This window comes from Orycteropus afer, unplaced genomic scaffold, assembly GCF_000298275.1.
Source record: "Orycteropus afer afer isolate SDZICR_OR568_19922 unplaced genomic scaffold, OryAfe1.0 scaffold00371, whole genome shotgun sequence".
In the NCBI taxonomy this organism is placed as follows: Eukaryota; Metazoa; Chordata; class Mammalia; order Tubulidentata; family Orycteropodidae; genus Orycteropus; species Orycteropus afer.
In genome coordinates, this window is record NW_006921958.1 from 1,789,167 (window position 1) to 1,806,475 (window position 17,309).

Genomic DNA, 17,309 nt, shown 5'->3' on the forward strand with positions numbered 1-17,309 from the left:
TACCAGTTTGGTTATCCATTCTTCTGTTGATGGGCATGTGAAAAAGAAATATTCTTTGATGGTTACCAGAGGTGAGTGGGGAAGGGAGGGTAAACCACTAACTAGAGGGTAGAGATATACAGTAATCTGGGTGAAGGGGGGAAGAAAAGTTAAAATACAACATTTGTAAGAATGGACAATAACCCAAACGTCTGCCTCCAGCATCGATCTACTAACTGCTAAACACACTGAGCACATTATCCATGCTATGATGGACTGAATGAAAGGTCCTGTGAGCAAAAACCACAACCCAAGGACTAATGAAATATGCTTCTTTCATGACGTTGGCCTTCACTTTAAGTCTGGATGTTAACAGAAAGGGCAATAAATTTCACAATCACAGATCTGGGGTCCAATCCTGTCACTTACAAGCTAAGTGAGCCACTGTCCTTCCTCTGGGCTTCAAATTCTTGACACATAAAATGGACAGCGGAGGTGGCGGGATACTGAACGAGGTGGCCTGTATGGTTTCTGTACAGCATCTAAGCAAAAGCTGTCTGTTTCGTTCGTTGTAAGATGAGACAAAAACTCACACTAGAAGAGTATAAATGCTAGTGCATCTCTCCAGAAAAAAGTAAATCTTCGGAAGACTGCTTTCAATTAATTTCAGGAAGGAGAGGAGGAGCCACCGTTCAAGTGTGCCAGGTCTCTCCAGCTGTCTTTACAAAATGGCTATTTAAACAACAATACACTGAGCAATTGCTTTTTCTAACCATTCAAATGTAGATACTCGAGATAACACAATTTGACTGCCAACTGCAAAGTGCCAACACATAGACAAAGACTACAGGAAACACTCCAAATTAAAATCGTTATCAGGGTGTGGGATTGTTGTTGTTGTTGTTTGCCCTCCAGTCGGGGACTCATAGCGACCCCTCCTTGGGTTTCCAAGGCAGTATCACTACGGAAGTAGGATTGCCCAACCTTCCTTCCAAGGAGTGGCTGGTGGTTTGAACCGCCAGCCTTCTGGTGAGCAGTCAAGTGCCTTAGGCACTATGTTACCAGAGCTCCCGGGTGTGGGATTAGGAAGTGTTTTTCCCCAAAATTTTCTGAACTTTCTGCAATACTGTTTCATGATTCACATAAAGCATACATGCCATCAAGTAGCACGCAAATGATACACGGGAAATAAAGTCGCATTCCTTAGTCACGGGGGCCATCACTTCTGACAGAACTACAAAGGGGCTATGTGAGCTCTGCATCCTTTCTTCCCCCAGACCCAGAGCTACCATCTATACAAACCAACCCCCGGGGAATATGCTGCCAGGAGGCAGTAACCACGTGGTGGGCACTTCCTGATGCAAACGGGTTAAAGCAACCAGACACCGTGCCAGGCGATGCGTCATGGCTCTGTGGCCTCCTCCCAGGAACACTGCAATGCAGTAAAGTGCAGCTCGCTCCGCCAGGAAGGCAGAGCCACGCCCAATGACATAATCCCAAGCCACAGACAATGCAACCACGTCCCCAGTCCCTGTCCCTGCTCCTCTTGATGACACTGACTTATGGAAGTCGTTACCAATCCATCACAGAACACAAGTCGGATTGGCTGTTGACGGGTTCTCCCTGGACAATCACAGATCAAGCAAATTCTGTCTGACTCCCATTTATAGTGTAAGAACCTATGCCATTATTTCATAATCCTTTCTCCTCTTTGTGAATTATGACATTTTCAAAATAACAACTGTTGGACACTCCACCTCTGCAGAAACGCTTTTAAAAATTGTTCAGAAGGAGGTCCTCTTGGTTGTTCCCCTGTAACAGGAAGCGATTATCCCGTTACGCTGGGAGTGAACACGCAAGCACCAGGTGCATGCTGCATCAGGCCAGGCACTCTCAGCAAAGTCTGAGTCGGGCCCCGACGCTGGACAGTCACCAGTGAACGGCCGGTGGACGGTACTGCACTAACGGTGAGTATGTCCAAGGGATCAAGGCAGCCCCGGCCCCCCCACATACTGGGCTGTTTCTTGAGCTCCTGTTGTAGCCATCCTGTCACTCGGTATCACGAAGGGTTCCGACTCACAGCGACCCTGTGCATAACAGAACAAAGCCCTGCCCGGTCTGCTCCAGCCTCACCATCCTTGCTACGCCTGGGCCCTTCCTCGCAGCCACTGCGTGAGTCCACCTCGCTGAGGGCTTCTCCTGTGCACTGACCCTCTGCTTCACCAAGCACGGCGTCCTTCTCCAGGGACCAGGCCCTCCTGAGAACATGTCCGAAGTTGCCAAGAGGAAGTCTGACCATCCTCGCTTCTAAGGAGCATCCTGGCTGACCTTCTCCCGACACAGACTGAAAGGCTAAGGTGTTTCGATCCACTAGCGATTTCTATCCCTACACTGTGAACAAGGAGAGCCCATGCCATATTTGATGAAACATAAAAATGCTCTAAGTTCAATTACCTGAAGAATTACACTGGTGTTCACCCACCCACAGGGACCCAGTGGGACAGCGGAGACATGCCCTGTAGGGTTCCCCAGGCTTTAAGCTTCACGCAGTAGGTCACCAAGTCTCTCCCCAAGGAGCGGCTGGTGGGTTCCAACAGCTGACCTCTCAGTTAGCAGCCAAGCGCGCTGACCCATTGTGCCACCAGGGTTCCTTCAGAACGACACTCCAATTCCTAATGGTCCCTTTAAGTAGTCCACAGTTTCACAAACTCTGACGAGAGGCCATGGACAACAGGGGCAGAGCCCAGGGATCTGGCACCACAGCCCGTTCCGCTCTCCCCCAGCCACACGAGGCTGGTCCAGCCACACCTGAAGCCACGCATTTCCTTTGGGCCACACACACTTCCAAAATTACTTGTTCCACGTCTCTTGGTTCTTTTTCTCTTTCACATTCTTTCCCTTACAAGCTCCACAACACGCCAAGACCGACTCACAGGGCCAACCGCCATCATACGCTCTCTCCCGTCCCCTCTGTGGTGTCACCTAGGTGTTCAGCCTTTCATCCTCCAGGACCCGTACTTGCCTGCCACCCCACCCCTGCTCTGCGTAAGGCTGGGGACAGGCGAGGACGCCTGCACTTCCTCTTCACCCTGAGACTTGTCGCATTGCTAGGAACAGGGGAGCGTGGCACCTGGAATACTTGTGTGGAATGGAAACGGGGGTCCATCCTGCTGTTTCCAGAGGGTGAGAAATAAGGAGTTGGGAAAAACTAGGATGTTATTAATTCCCAAGGACTTAAGACTGAGCACTTGTTAAGGCTAAGACTAATTCAAACAACATAATCCATAAGAAATAGATGAAAACAAAACCCCCATTTAAAGGATACCAAGGAATTGCAGAGCGGTTAGTTTTAGGGTTCGAAACCCTCTTCCCGTCTGGGTCTCAAATTCCGGGGGCTTCAGTTTCCTCCCGTGGGAGAGGCAGAGGCTGGACTCTCTCCTGCTGCCCTGCTGACATGCTACAATGCTGAGGATGCAGCCCCCAGCCCGCTTACCTCGCCATTAACCTCCGGCGCCAAGCCAAGTAGAAACAAACACCAGCTCGTCAGGCATCATTCCACTACATTAAATCCTCAGAAAACACTGGTTTAAAACCCCCCCCAAAACATCCCTGCACAACTAGATCTCCAGGTGGTGGGCTTTATTCAGCCCACAGCCAGCCCTTACTCATCACCCGCGCTCAGGAAGAGGGAGGGACCCTTCCAAATCACCTCTCTTAAGAAAATCTTTCATTCCAAGCTTCAAGTTAGTAGGGACTAAGGGAATCACTGTTTTTGGTCTTAGAGACAAAATTCTGAACATACGGCTGGGTCAAGCAAGACGTGTGTGAGTTAAACCAATTCGGCCCAGCAAGCGCCCCATCTCTGGCTGGTCCCCAAGGAACGGGCTGCCAGTTCCAGGGGCTGGCAGCTGAAGCACGGTTATCTGCTCCTCTTCACCTGTTCCAGCGGCACCCTGGAATACTCGTGTCACAGCCCTGACCCCTCACAGGCTAAACCGACCACCAACAGCGCCGTGACCACGGCGAGGGCCTGGCTCCCAGGGCACAGACAGACCCTCTGCTCACAGCTCCTAAGTGGACTGCGCAGAACAGATTGTTCCCACAGGCCAGACAGTGCTGAAGGGTGACTCCTTTCCAGGGGCTACAAACTCAACATTCCCTTTCCTGCTGAGTCTCCAATTCCTCACTGTCAGAATAACCTGTTAAAGTCACAACCTTTGTCTTGCACTACAGGAATGCCATATTTTAATGACAAAAAAAAAAACCAAACATAGAGTTAACTGGAGTAGCTTAATAAAAGTCTGTATGACTTCAAAGGACCTCTGGTGGTGTAGTAGTTAAGGCATATGACTGCTGACCAAAAGGTGGGTGTTTTGAACCCACTAGCTGCTCTGAGGAAGAAAGATGGGGCAGTCTGCTTCTGTAACCATTTATACCCTTGGAAACCCAATGGGAGTTGCTATGACTTGGCATCAACTGGATGGCAGGGAGGTTGGGTTGTTTTGTTTTGTCTTATTTGACTTCATGTAAAAAACGCTTCTCTATTCAGTTCCAAATATTTGGGACATTCTTTCCACAGGATAAAAGGGGCCTAAAAAAAAAAGCGATTTACCCTGTTCATTCAACAGTTACATGACTTCATCGGTGGTGATGGTCTTCATTCAATTTAAACAAATTAGATTTGTATTCCACCTTAATGCAAGCTCACCTCTTCACTGCGTTTAACCACTAGATGCTCATATTCGTTTAAATGTACAAATACCAACACTAATGCATAAAATCACGCAGGGGACAGCCATCCCACGGGTTTCCTGGGCCTGCACTCAGTGTATCTAAACTGTGCTAGTGCTGCCTGATGCCGAAATTAGCATCAAATTAATGTCCACACCTCTCCTTAGATTGTCATAAGTAAGAAAAGATTAAAAACAGGTTAAATTACTAAAAATACTCCAGAAATTTCTATAAATACAGGAATGAGGTAGGATTTCAATTTTAGATGATCTCATTCCTCAGCCAACTCTCAAAACTGCAAGTCACTGTGGAGCCAGGATTTGGGCGTCTGGGTATCTATTTTACTGAAAAGGGAGAAAATGTATCCAAAAAGAGCCCACAGAGATCTCTGTGCTAGAAAGGATACCACAGAAATTAGGTTCTCCTCTCGCCGCAAAAAAATAATTTTAGCAATGTGTGATTCTAAGTTGTTTTGGGAAAAAAAAAAGTAAATAACTGAGGAACACTCTAGAAACAAAGAACAAAACTTGCAATTTTTACCCATAAAAACAAATTGCGCCTCAAGGAAGAACTCAGATTTCAGTATATAAATTGTGCAATAACAACAATCAAGAATTAACCAAGGTAAAATTATTCAAAACACAGTAACTTAGAGAGGGGATCAAAACATTTTGTAAGAAAGCATTGCATATATATATATATATATATATATATATATATATATATATATATGTAATAAAGCAATATACATGCATTGAGAATTGACCAGAAAGACATATAACAAACTGCTGACAGTGGTTACAGCTGGGTGGAAGGATTCCAGGTAATTTAAATTTTATTTGTGTGTGTACTTCACATTTTCTACAATGTCTACCTGCATCCTCTTTTTGAAAAACGAGTGCATGGGTTAAATGTTAAAAAAACAAAACTTGTGGTTTCCATGTAGAAACCATAACCCCAAACGTTAACACCCTAAGCACACTGGAATGCCTTAACTGTCTGGACTATTCCGCGGGGCACCTCTGTCTCTCCTGCCTCCCCTAGAACCAAGGTTACAATGAAGCATCTTTCCAGCAACAGAAACCTTTGAAAGAAACAACCAGAAAGCAATACAAGGCAGACGCCGGGTCTCTGGTATGGGTTATCCTACGGATGACGACACAACCATGCAGTTTTTGGAGACTGTAAGCAGACTGCTGGTAAATATTTCCGGACCATTATCAATCCCTCCCATGCCAGCATTACCATTTCCCAGGGCACAGCCAGGCCCGGGCCCAGTCCCCAGGTGCCACACCCATGGACCCTCATCAAACATGCTCACTACGAAGAGCACAAAGAGGTCTTAACCCATCAACCCCAAACCCTCCCTGCGGGCAAGCTCCAGGCTCCCAGGGTCACCAGGGCTGTCCCCGGAGCCCACACACCTGGAAGGTGCAAACCCTCCTGCCCGCTCCGCTAGGTGTCTAACCTCTTTGTTTTCGGCTGTTACTTTTTATTTCTCTGTAAAATCAGACTAGGATATCACAGTGGTCACTGGGACTGCGTAAATTGCACAAATACCAGGTCTGCTGAGGAAAATATGCAACGGACTGAAGTGGCGGTGATCAACCTAGTCTAGGGACCCTGTGCAAGTCACTGAAGGCCAAGGTGAAAACGGAAAGACACAGCCATCACCAAGGAGGCTGTGAGGACCCAGAGGGAGACCTCGGAGTGGGCATCTCCCGGGGACGCCCTGCAGGCGCCCGAGCCCCCTTCGGGGTGGGGATCCCGCTGGCCACGGCACATCGCTCTCCAGGCGGGCCTGGCTCGGGCACAAATCGAAACCGGAAAGCTCATGTGACATGGGAGGCAGGGATGCGGCCTCCGCCCGCACTCAGCCGGGAGACGCTGTCTCCACCCCGCTCGGCCATCTTGAGAGGCCCGAGCAGACAAAGACGTCCCATTGTGTGCAGTGACGGCAAGAGAGGGGCACCCTCACCTCTCCTTGCGGCCCCGGCGGGCACACGCTCTGGCGCCCCTGCCTGGCCAGGGGGTGTGGCGAGGGCGGCCGTGCCCTCCGCGGGGACCCTCCCCGGGGTCTCTGCGGCCGGGGGGGACCGTGTCTGGGGCTGTCTGCCGCCGTGCAGACCTAGCCGGCCCTGCCCTCCGGGGTCTCTGCGGCCGTGGGGGGGCCCTGCCTGGGGCTGTCTGAGGCCCTGAGAGACCCGCCAGCCCTGGGCTCCGCGCGGACCCTTCCCGGGCTGGCTGCGGCCCGGCCGCCCCGCCCCAGCTGGGCACCTTTGAGGGTGGAGCGCTCCACCAGCACCGTGTGGACCTGAGGGTCGGACAGGAACTTCCGCATGTGCTCCAGGGCGCTCTTCTCCTCCAGCGCCGCCTCGAGCGCGGCCGGCGCCTCGCCGCCGTCCTCCAGCAGCAGCGGCACCAGCTTGCGTAGGTGCTTCTGCAGCACCGACACGTCGGCCACATTCTGCACGGCCGACACCTCCAGGCCGGCCGAGCTGTCCTCGCCGCCGCCGCCGCCGCCGCCACCGGGCTCCGACATGGTGCCGCTCGCGGGGGCCGAGACTCCGCGAGACAGGGAGAGAAACGGCCGCAGGAAGCCGCGCCGTCCGCTACCAGCGGCTGACTGAGGGCGCGGCGCGGGCTCCACCCTAAAGGCAGCCGCCGGCTCCGCCCAGCCCGCCAGCCGCAGCCACCGGAGCTTGCTCGCGGCCTTGCGTCAACACGTCGCGCACGCGCGCTCCGGCAACGCCGCCGTGCGGCCTACTGGGACTTGTAGTCCTCGCGCTGGGGGGCGGCCGGGCAGTCTCCGCACCCAGTGCCTGAAGACCGCCAGGGTAACTGCGGGAGGTCTTGCTGACTGCTGCGGCCGCAGCGAAGCTAACAGCACAAGACATAAATATCAGCTTGTGCCCAGCATTGTTCTAAGCACTTAACCTTGAATGAATGAATGACTACATGAATGAATAAATACAGACATTGAATATAAATGTATTGTAAATTCTTCAGTAGATAGACACAGGGGAAGCGAAGACATTCTTCAGATGGGGAGGAGATGAAGGATATGTCAGGACAGTCATATTACTAGGCCGGAAACAGAGGAAGCAAGCAAAGGGGTGAAGGTTGTGGCTGGAGTACTGACAGCTGAGGCAATGTAAGGTAAGATGACACCTGAAAGGTGGGATGGGGTCTGTGACGGGCCTTGGCTCCTACTGACCAAAAATCCTCCATAAGGATGCTGTGAGGACTAAGAGGGAGACCTGGGGTGGTCCTGTCATTCTGCGCCTTGGTCTGGGGGTCTATGGGTCCAGGACTAGATGCCGGCCTGCTAATACTGCCCTTCCCGGGCTGGCTCTGACCTGCCTCGCCTTCCTTCCCAACACTGAGACCACTTAAGGGTGAGAATCCCTGCTACCCACGTTTGTCATTAGAGATGACAGTTTTGAGCAGCAGGAATTGGCCTTTGAAGTTCCAACTCCCAACTTGTTCCTTAGATCCAGCAGATGAGAAGCCAAAGGTGATTGGCTGTATCCGAGTGTGCAGTCAGAGAGCTGAGGCCTGGTTGGTGGAATAGGGATGAGATGCTCTGATGTCCCTATGGCATCTTTGGAAAACTGTGAAACATACAAAATGCTCTCTCCTTGCTGGTTCACCCAGTGCTGAGCTCTTAGGGGAGGGGAGGACACAGAGACTACCCACCTGGCTCTCCTCTTAAGCTTACAGAACAAGGTACACAGTGAGACCTTATCCTCTGCCCTCCTTCAGCCCTCAGGCCACCCTCGTGAGATGGGCCAGAGTTGTTCTAAACAACCTTCTGGGAAATAAAACAAGCAGCGGCACCGATGTGCCCAGTATGCTAGTAACGAATGAGAGTAACACCGCCACCCGCTACACATAGCTGAGGACTCACTGCAGGCAGGGCACCAAGCTGAGGGCTTTGGGGCAGGAACAGGTACAGAGGGGACAATGCGTTAGGTACAAGTCAGTCAACCCTGGACTGGCCATACACAGTCAGACCCGGAAGCTGGGCAGGGCCCTGGCACATGGAGAGGCTGCATCCAAGCTGTGTGGTGAGTCAGCACCAGCCGAGACGCAGCCGCTGGGAAATCCAGGCACTTGTCTGCAGCCTGGCACCGAGCCAGGGCCCAGAGCAACAACCTCTGCATTCGCAACCTTACAGGAGAGGCTTGAAATACAAAGCGTTTGTTATTTCTGAGGGGATGGAAATTAAGAACTGGAAGAATCAACCTGCCAGGATTCATACATTAACCGACAGAGCTTGCAGCTTGCGTGGTGTCTGGTGTTGTGGTGTCGGTTCTCTAAATATTCTTGGTACTTTTAATTAAAAAACAAGCAAGATCGACACAGACTGAGTGCTGAGAAGCAAGGTGCTGAGTGTGTCTTCCCTGGGGCCATGGACTCACCAGGAACCAGGCTGGCTAGACACCCCTGGGGTTGCAGGGTGAGGGCCACTTCCAGGCTCCTTGCTCAGGACTCTGCCCCTGCCATGCCCCAAGCCAAGCCTGGGTGTGTGTATGTGTGTGAGGTGTGTGTGTGTGGGGGGGCAACTCCAATCTGGCGCTCCCAAGGTCTTGCTGGGCTGGCACCTCTACTTCCTCTTGTCTGTACTGAACCCTAGCTGCCAAACGCATGACGTCCCGTGTGTGTCAAAGCAGAACAAGGCTCCATAGGGTTGTCATTGGGTGATTTTTTTTTTTTGGACGTAGATTGCCATGCTGTCCTCCTAGGTGTCGCCAACCTTTAACCTTCCGATAGCAACCTAGGACATGAACCATTTATTGGCACCTCCCAGGAACACCACTGGCCATCCTGGAATCTGCTTTCCATTGGCAGTGCCGGGGGAGGGGAGGGACAATTCATTCCGAGCTGTGGCCTGGGTATTCTACCAGACACTGGGGCCACCTTTCTAAGCTAATGAGAGTGTGGCCCTCTCCCACCATGCCCCCCTTTAAAAGACGCACTGGTGGCTCCTCACATCCAAGCTGGGCCGGCTTCTGCCACTCCCAACCCTTGGGCAGCCCAGCCCCTTAGTGGACTTCTCTCTCATTGGCCCGACACCTTCAAGCGTTCCGCGCCAGGGTCTCCCTCCACTCCCCGACGACGTCCAGGTATACGTTTAGCTCAGGCGGCCAACGGTCTGGCCGCCCTGGGCGCTGGAGGGCTGGGCTGGCCCTCGCGCTCCGGGCGTGTTCTGGGGACGCCCCTTCCAGACCTCGGGCCTGTCCCAACGAGGTCAGGCTGAGGCATGAGCCAAGCCCGGGCCCCGGGGGCTGCAAGACCCGCGCGGGTGCGGTTTGGGAGTGGGGTGGGTGAGCGCATGCCAGGAGCAGACGGTGTCCGCGCGCCCTCCAGAGGTGTGCACGGGATTCCCCCGCAGGGAGGCCCCGGCTGCCAGTCCCCGGCGGCGCGCACCTTCCCAAGGTCACCGGGGTCGCCCGTCCAAAGTCCCAGGACGAGCCACGGCAGTGACCATCAGGGGCCCCCCGCCCGCGGGCCGGCTCGCATCCCACCACCCATGCGGGAGCTGTTGGAGAGCTGTCCCCAAGCGCGCGGACGATCCCTCTCCTGCGCTCCTGACTGCTGGGTCGGCCCGCGCAGCCCCCCAGCCGCTGCAAGCGCCCACATTGCGCTCTGCGCCAGGCGCCTCCCGTCGGAGCCCCGCCCTTCCTCTCCTAAAGACCCGGCTGTGTCCGCAGCGCCGGCACAGCGCCCTCTGTGTGCTGGACTCCGCCCCGCTCGCGACGCGACTTCTGCAACTGTCTGCTCACTGCTGAAGGTTCTCTCCTTCCCTTCCCACGGGCTCCAACCTATTGTAATGCATTCTTTCTTTAAAAATAAATACTAACAATAATTGAAAACCCTGCCACGCCTCCTTCCCTACACCTCTCCAGCTCTTTACTGCCTGTGACTGCAAAATTCCTTGGAAAAAAGAGTCATCAGACATGTCTCCTGGCCACTCAGCTTGGACATGCTGACAGGCTTCCTCCACCCCCACCCCACCCCACCCCGCAGATTTTCATCAGGACTCTTGCTGCAAGAGAGTCTGGGAAACACATTCCATGTATGTTGTTGTGAGGGACTGTTGAGTTGATTCCAATTCATAGCGACCCCATGTGACAGAGTGCAACAGCTCCATACGTTGCCCAAGGCATTTCACTACTAACCAGAAGACTGGCAGTTCAAACCTACCAGCCACCCCTCAGAAGGAAGGTTGGGCACGTAGTGTACTGCCTCAGAAACCCAAGGACGGGTCGCTATGAGTCAGATCCAACTCAGCGTCAGTGAGTTTTTTTAACCTTTCTGGGAGCAGATGGTTTGGCCTTCCTCCCACAGAGCCTGGGCGGATTCAAACTATTGGCCTTTTGGTTAGCAGCCAAGCACTTAATCATTGCACCATCAGGGCTCCGTATATATTTAAACCAGAGAAAGCTGTAATCTTTGTAAGGTGAGGCCTGTCAGAGAAGGAAAACTGAAATTATTTTCCACTAAACGAGACAGAAAAGTGGTAAGACTGCCCTCTGTCAAGGTGGAAAACTGGTGAGACCTGGATAACTAGGCAGCTCAGTTGAGTTCCAGATCTCATAGGCTTCACTGTATATACTACACCTATACACGTACATGTGTACATATACACACATACATATGTATACATACACACATACATATACACACATACATATGTGTAAACATACACACGTATATACACATATGCCATGGTTCTTTCAGTATTCATCAACACCACAACTCAAATGTGTCAACTCTTCTTTGGTTTTCCTTATTCATTGTCCAGCTCTCACACGCATATGAGGTGATTGAAAATACCATGGCGTGAGGCAGGTGCCCCTTAGTCTTCAAAGTGACATCTTTGGTCTTTAGTATTTGAAAGAGGTCTTCGGCAGCAGATTTGCCCAGTGCAATATATCGTCTGATTTCCTGACTGCCGCTTCCACGGGTGTTGACTGTGGATGCAAATAAAATGAAATCCCTGACAGCTTCAATCTTTTCTCCATTTATCATGACGCTACTTATTAGTCCAGTTGTGAGGACTTTCGTCTTCTTGATGTTGAGGTGTAATCCACACTGAAGGCTGCAGTCTGATCTTCATCATTAAGTGCTTCAAGTCATCCTCACTTTCAGCAAGCCAGGTCGTGGCATCTGTGTATCACAGGAGTTTTTTTTTGTTGTTGTTAAAATTTTTTTTATTGTGATTTGGGTGGAAGTTGACAGAGCAAATTCATTTTCCATACAGCAGTTCACACACATTTTGTTTCATGACATTGACTGCAGTGCCCACAATGTAACAGGTCTCTTCCCACTTTCTCCCGTAGTTACCTCTTCCCTGTGTCCTTCTTTCCTATGCACTCCTGCCCCCTGAGCTGTCTCCCTGTGCAAACTGCCCTTTTGAGCTCCCGCGATTGACCTAAGCAGTTTGCTACCTGATGTAAATGTTCACCCATGTGCCTGTCTTTTGTTTGGCTGGAAGCCACAGGAGTGAGTTCAATTTCAGACCTGAAGGGTAACTAGGGGCCATAGTCTCAGGGGTCTCACCAGGCTCTATCAGACTAATAAATCTGTTGGTTTTTTTTTTTTTTTTTCAATGATTTTGAGGTTTGTTTCACATTGTTCTCCCACTCTATCCAGGATCTCCTCCACTGATCCACCTTGCCAGTGGTAGCCGGGCACCATCTAGTTCTGGTCTCAGGGTCATGTAGGCTGAGGATGGCATGATGTTCTATTCCCTTGGACTAATTGTTTCCATGCATCTTTGGTTTTCTTCATTCTTCTTTGCTCTGGACGAGGAGAGACCCATTGTTACTTGCAAGCTTTTAAGACCCCAGTTGCTACTCACCAAAGTAGGATAGAGAATAGAGAACAATGTTTTTATATCGTCTATTATGCCAATTGATCTTGATATCCCCTGTGACCATGGTCCCGAGCCCACAGGTCCAGCTACACACTCCCTCAGGGTGGTTGGCTGTGGCTAAGTAGTGATCATAACTTTGCTGCTTGTTAGCTCTATTAGGTATGTGGCCATTCTTACAGCACATACCAATATGTATGTGGAAATATCATCTGCTAACCTTATATATGGTCATGGGTAAGTTCTCTTTTGCCTAGACATAACTGATCATTCAGCCCATCAACCCATCTATTTACCCATAGATCAATGGTTGCCATCACTGGCAACGTAGTATGTGCAGAAGGGTTCATCTTTTCTGTCTGTGCCTCCCATGCACCCCTCTATGTCTTCCTCTTCCTCAATGCCACCGTGTTGATCACTCACTTTGGTGCATTGCCCTTCCCTTCACCCAAATCAATACTTACTTCTGCCTACCTAGCAGTGTGCCCTCCCCTCTCCTCTCCTCCCTGGCAACCAACAAAGAAAGCGTCCTTCCATGTATGAACCTTTCCTTGAGTTTTTACAGTAGTATATCTCAGGTTGTTAACGAGTCTTCCTCAAGTCCTGATGCCACATTCTTCTTCATATAGTCCAGCTTCTCGGATATGTGCTCAGCATACAGACTGAATAAGTGTGGTGAAAGGACACAACCCTGACACACAGCTTCCCTGATATTCAACCAGCATCCTCTTGTTCCATTAGAACGACTGCCTCTCGGTCTACGCACAGGTTCCTATGAGCACAATGATGTGTTCTCGAATTTCCATTCTACACAATATTATCCATAATTTTTTATGATCTGCACACTAAATATAAATATACAGGGAAACGAAAAAATAGGAAAACGTAATTATTTAGTGCACTCCAGTGTAAAACCCTGGGAGGGCAAAGAACTGAGGAGCTTTATTTCTTTGTATAAAATCTGTGGCGAGCAGTTGGAACCGTGCTAAACTTCTCCTCGGTCACCGACAACAGGGAGCCAGCCCCTACCCTACGCCTTCGTGGCGTGTCTGCGTTTTCATCAGTTCGCCTTCTCTGAGGTCCTCTGGCTGCATATCTGGAGTCTCTGGTGTGGCAACGCCCTGACATTTCCACGGGCAGCTATTTCTTCTATAACTTCCTTTCAGTTTGATTTGAGTTTTCCTTCCTGCAGCATCCCTGCTAGTTTATTAGTTGCACTTTCATCTTTGTTCCTCAAGTCCCTCTTTCAAGTGTCCATTTTTGACACTGTCCTTTGGGTTTATCCCTGGGAGACAGGAGGCAGCACGACGACACACATTGCTGTCCGTGAGTGAACTGAGTAACAGATGCATGTCTGTGATTAGATGTATTCATGGGTTAAAGACCTAGCAGTGACACATGTAATGCAATTACTGACACTTAATGTGCTGTGGTAACTCCCCTATGAACTGGGCTGCTGGGAACTGGTGTTTTAACTAAATTATGGTCACTGACATCTGTCCATAAGGAAAAGCCTCTACTGCCTTCTTTTTTCCTTCATTTTCCTGCTCCTTCTGCCCCTTCAGGAACTCTGTGGTGCTGTGGTTAGGGCATTGGGCTGCTAACCAAAAGGTAGGCGGTTCGAGCCCACCAGCTGCTCCACAGGAGGAAGAGAAGGCAGTTTACTTCTGTACAGATTTACAGCCTTGGAAACCTGATGGGGTTGCTATGAGTCAGAATCTACTCAATGGCAGTGCGTTTGTTGTTTTGGTTTTCTCCCCATTCAAGCTGGAGCCAGCCTGCGCCTGTTGCCCTAGGACTGAAAATAGCTGCCCACTGGTCTTTCAGGCCTTTGTTTCCCAAAAGTCCAAGCTCTTAGGAGAAAAAGGGGGTATGGCAGAGGGAGGGCGGGGACAGCCGGAGTCCCTGCTGCGACAGAGCAGCATGGAGGAGCGGGGAGTGACGAGCACCTCGGACCACAAAAGACTTCCTCGGGCTGAAGCAAGGGGAGGCAGCTGAGTGGCTTCCTCAGTACAGGGTGCAGCACCCAGGGGCCAGAATCCAGGCAGACGGCATGGCTGGGAGCTGCAGAGAGGCGTGGGACCGGAAGATGGCAGGAATGGGTGTGGCCAGCAAGGTCTGCCGCAGGATCCGTCCCTGTACAAGTCCTGTGGCTGCATGACCGCTGTGCTGTGGCAACTGGGCCGTGCAATGGGAACGTGGATCAGACATTAGAGGAAATGAAGGAAGTGGAATTTTCTCATGCCCGAGGCCTGCCAGCTTCCTCCCATCGCCCACTTGTTGTTGTGAGGTGCCGTCGAGTCAGCTCCGACTCATAGCAACCCTGTGCACAACAGAACGCAACCCTGCCCGGTCCTGTGCCGGCCTCACACTCCCTGCTGCAGCTGAGCCCATCACGTTAATGGCCTTCGCCTTTTTCAGTAACCCTCTACCGCACCAAGCATGATATCCTTCTCCAGATATGGTTCCTTCCAACAACAACATGACCGAAGTAGGTCCCCCAGCGAGACTGTAGTAATGATGACCACATCACTTCACCTGTGCTAAACGGCTTTACCTAACGTTCCCAGCGACACTGCGAGACGGCTACTACCTCCACGTTTTGAAGATGGGGTAGCGGGTGGAGGGAGAAGTAACTTGCGCTCACTAGAGAAAGAGGAGGGGCCCCAGGTAGGCACTGGCTGTGTCCAGAGCCCTGTAACCACAGGAGGGCAAGGCTGGGTCTGGTTCGCGACACAGGCAATCCTCGGTCCCTGTCCCAAATATCGACCAGAGCCTGCTCTCTGAGCTCCAGCTGTCTGTTCCTAAAACAGTGGTCTTGGGGTAAACGATAATCTCGGAAGGTGCTCGACCGTCTGCCCAGAAGCAGGTCATGCGGTCACTCAGGGACAGGGCGGGCACGATGGGAGTGGCTGCCTCCGAGCAGGGACATACTGACATCTAGTGGCTGCGCCGTGTAACTGCAGGTCCCGGCCCCGCCTCCACCAGGCAGGCGCTGCGAAACTGGTCCACCAGGCCGGGTGTGGCTGGCGATGGTCCCAGAACCGAGTCCGCCGGGTCCCGGCCCTCCCCACCCTGGATGCTGCCACTGCCTGCCTCCCCGGCTGACTCTCCCTCCTTCCCAGGCTGTGAATTCCCCCGGGGCCGGGCTGGCAGGGCTGGGCCACGTGCCGAGAGACGTTGATTCAATTTAATTCAGTGTTGCTGTTCTTAGGCGCCCTTCAGAGCAACCCACAGCACCAAACACTGCCCGGTCGTGCGCCAGCCTCACAATTCTCCCTATTTCGTTGCGTTGCGGCCACTGTGTCAGTCCATCCCGTTGGAGGCCTTCCCCCGCCCCACTCCACCCCCCTTTTTTAAAAAAATTCAGTACACCTTTGATGTCCAGACTGCTGGAACTCGTCAGTTGTCCTCGCTGGCTGGGCACGGCTGGAAGCTGTCACTGGCCTAGAGCTGACTGCGCATGTCCATCCAAAAAGCCTGCTCAGAGACTTAAGCACACAGTGTTCGCTTTGAAGAAAGCTCCAGAGGGCATAAGCCTTTGGCAGGCAACCCACAATTTCCAGCCCAGTGTGCTGGGTCTGCTGAGACAAGAGACAAGAGCTCAGGACATGTCATCTGCTGAACCTCAGCATGATGGTCACCTTTCATCATGGGGCTGAGGGACATTTTTATTGACAAGACAAAGTCCTCCTTGACTCCAAAGATGACAAAATAAAATAATTTGTCAGAAAATACCAGCACTGAGACGTTGGAAACCCCCTGCCCCTGGGACTGCTAATCTATCCTTTATCGTAAGCTTGACAGCAATTGCTTCTTCTCTGGATCAAAGCACTTCAAAGTATTTCCTTTCTAAGCTGACCAAACAGCTCAGTCATTTGGCCTCTCAGCACCTCCTCCGTTCCTCACCCATGAAGACTGAGGAGACCCTGTGTTTAGAAGCCGGTTTGCTGAGCACTGCAGGGCCAGCTCAGCATTGCTCTGGGGAGCACAAGGGGTTGTGTGGGTGGGGGACCTGTCCCCCCAACAGTTTCAGAGCAGCTGTTCCTCTGCTCAGAAGTGAGGTGTGGAGGCAGCTGAGAGGAGGCCGGACACACAGTGAGACGCGCTGTGCTGCATGCAGACCAGACTGGAGGAAGTGGCCTCTGTGGATGCCAGTGGATAGATGGGGGTGACGGGATACCTTCCCCCATACACACGTGGCAGCCATCACCCCTGGAACTGAAGCAATAGACAGAGACCGTTTCCGTCACTCTGTGGAACGGAGGCTTGAAGCAGAAATTACTTTATAAAGCTGAAGGCAGTCAGCTTTCTCACACAGCCAGTTTGTGGCCAGTTCTGTCATCCCAAATCTGACCACCTCTACCCCTCTTCACAGCTGCCTCGTGGCCCTGCTGCCTTGGCTCTTGTCAAGATTATCACTGTAGACTGCTAGCTGGCCTCCCGGTTCCTGCCTCAGCCCCTGTGATGGTTAGTGTTATTTATCAACTTGTTGTTGTTGTTGTTGTTGTTGTTAAGTGCCGTCGAGTCGTTTCCGACTCATAGCAACCCCACGCACAGCAGAACGAAACACTGCCCGATCCCACGCCAGCCACACAATCCCTGCTATACTTGAGCCCATCATTGCAGCCACTGTATCAATCCATCTCGTTGAAGGCCTCCCCCTCTTTCGTCGACCCTCCACCCTACCAAGCATGACATCCTTCTCCAGGGAATG

At 51.8% G+C, this 17,309-nt stretch overlaps 2 protein-coding genes across 2 annotated transcripts in view; both read right to left on the reverse strand.

Annotated features, from left to right (window-relative positions):
* The window catches only part of DYNC1H1 (dynein cytoplasmic 1 heavy chain 1), an 80,446-nt gene extending 73,194 nt beyond the window's left edge, over window positions 1–7,252 (reverse strand). The window contains exon 1 of the mRNA XM_007953130.1: window positions 6,988–7,252. Within this exon, the coding sequence (XP_007951321.1) occupies window positions 6,988–7,252 (265 nt within the window). The remainder of the gene's footprint in view (window positions 1–6,987) is intronic.
* Window positions 7,253–7,361: 109 nt separating this feature from the next.
* Window positions 7,362–17,309, reverse strand: part of PPP2R5C (protein phosphatase 2 regulatory subunit B'gamma) — a 142,236-nt gene continuing 132,288 nt past the window's right edge. Inside the window, exons 14-16 of the mRNA XM_007953119.2 lie at window positions 16,502–16,573; window positions 14,619–14,770; window positions 7,362–7,590 (exon numbers count right to left, since the gene is read on the reverse strand). Of these exons, the coding sequence (XP_007951310.2) occupies window positions 7,362–7,590; window positions 14,619–14,770; window positions 16,502–16,573 (453 nt within the window). The remainder of the gene's footprint in view (window positions 7,591–14,618; window positions 14,771–16,501; window positions 16,574–17,309) is intronic.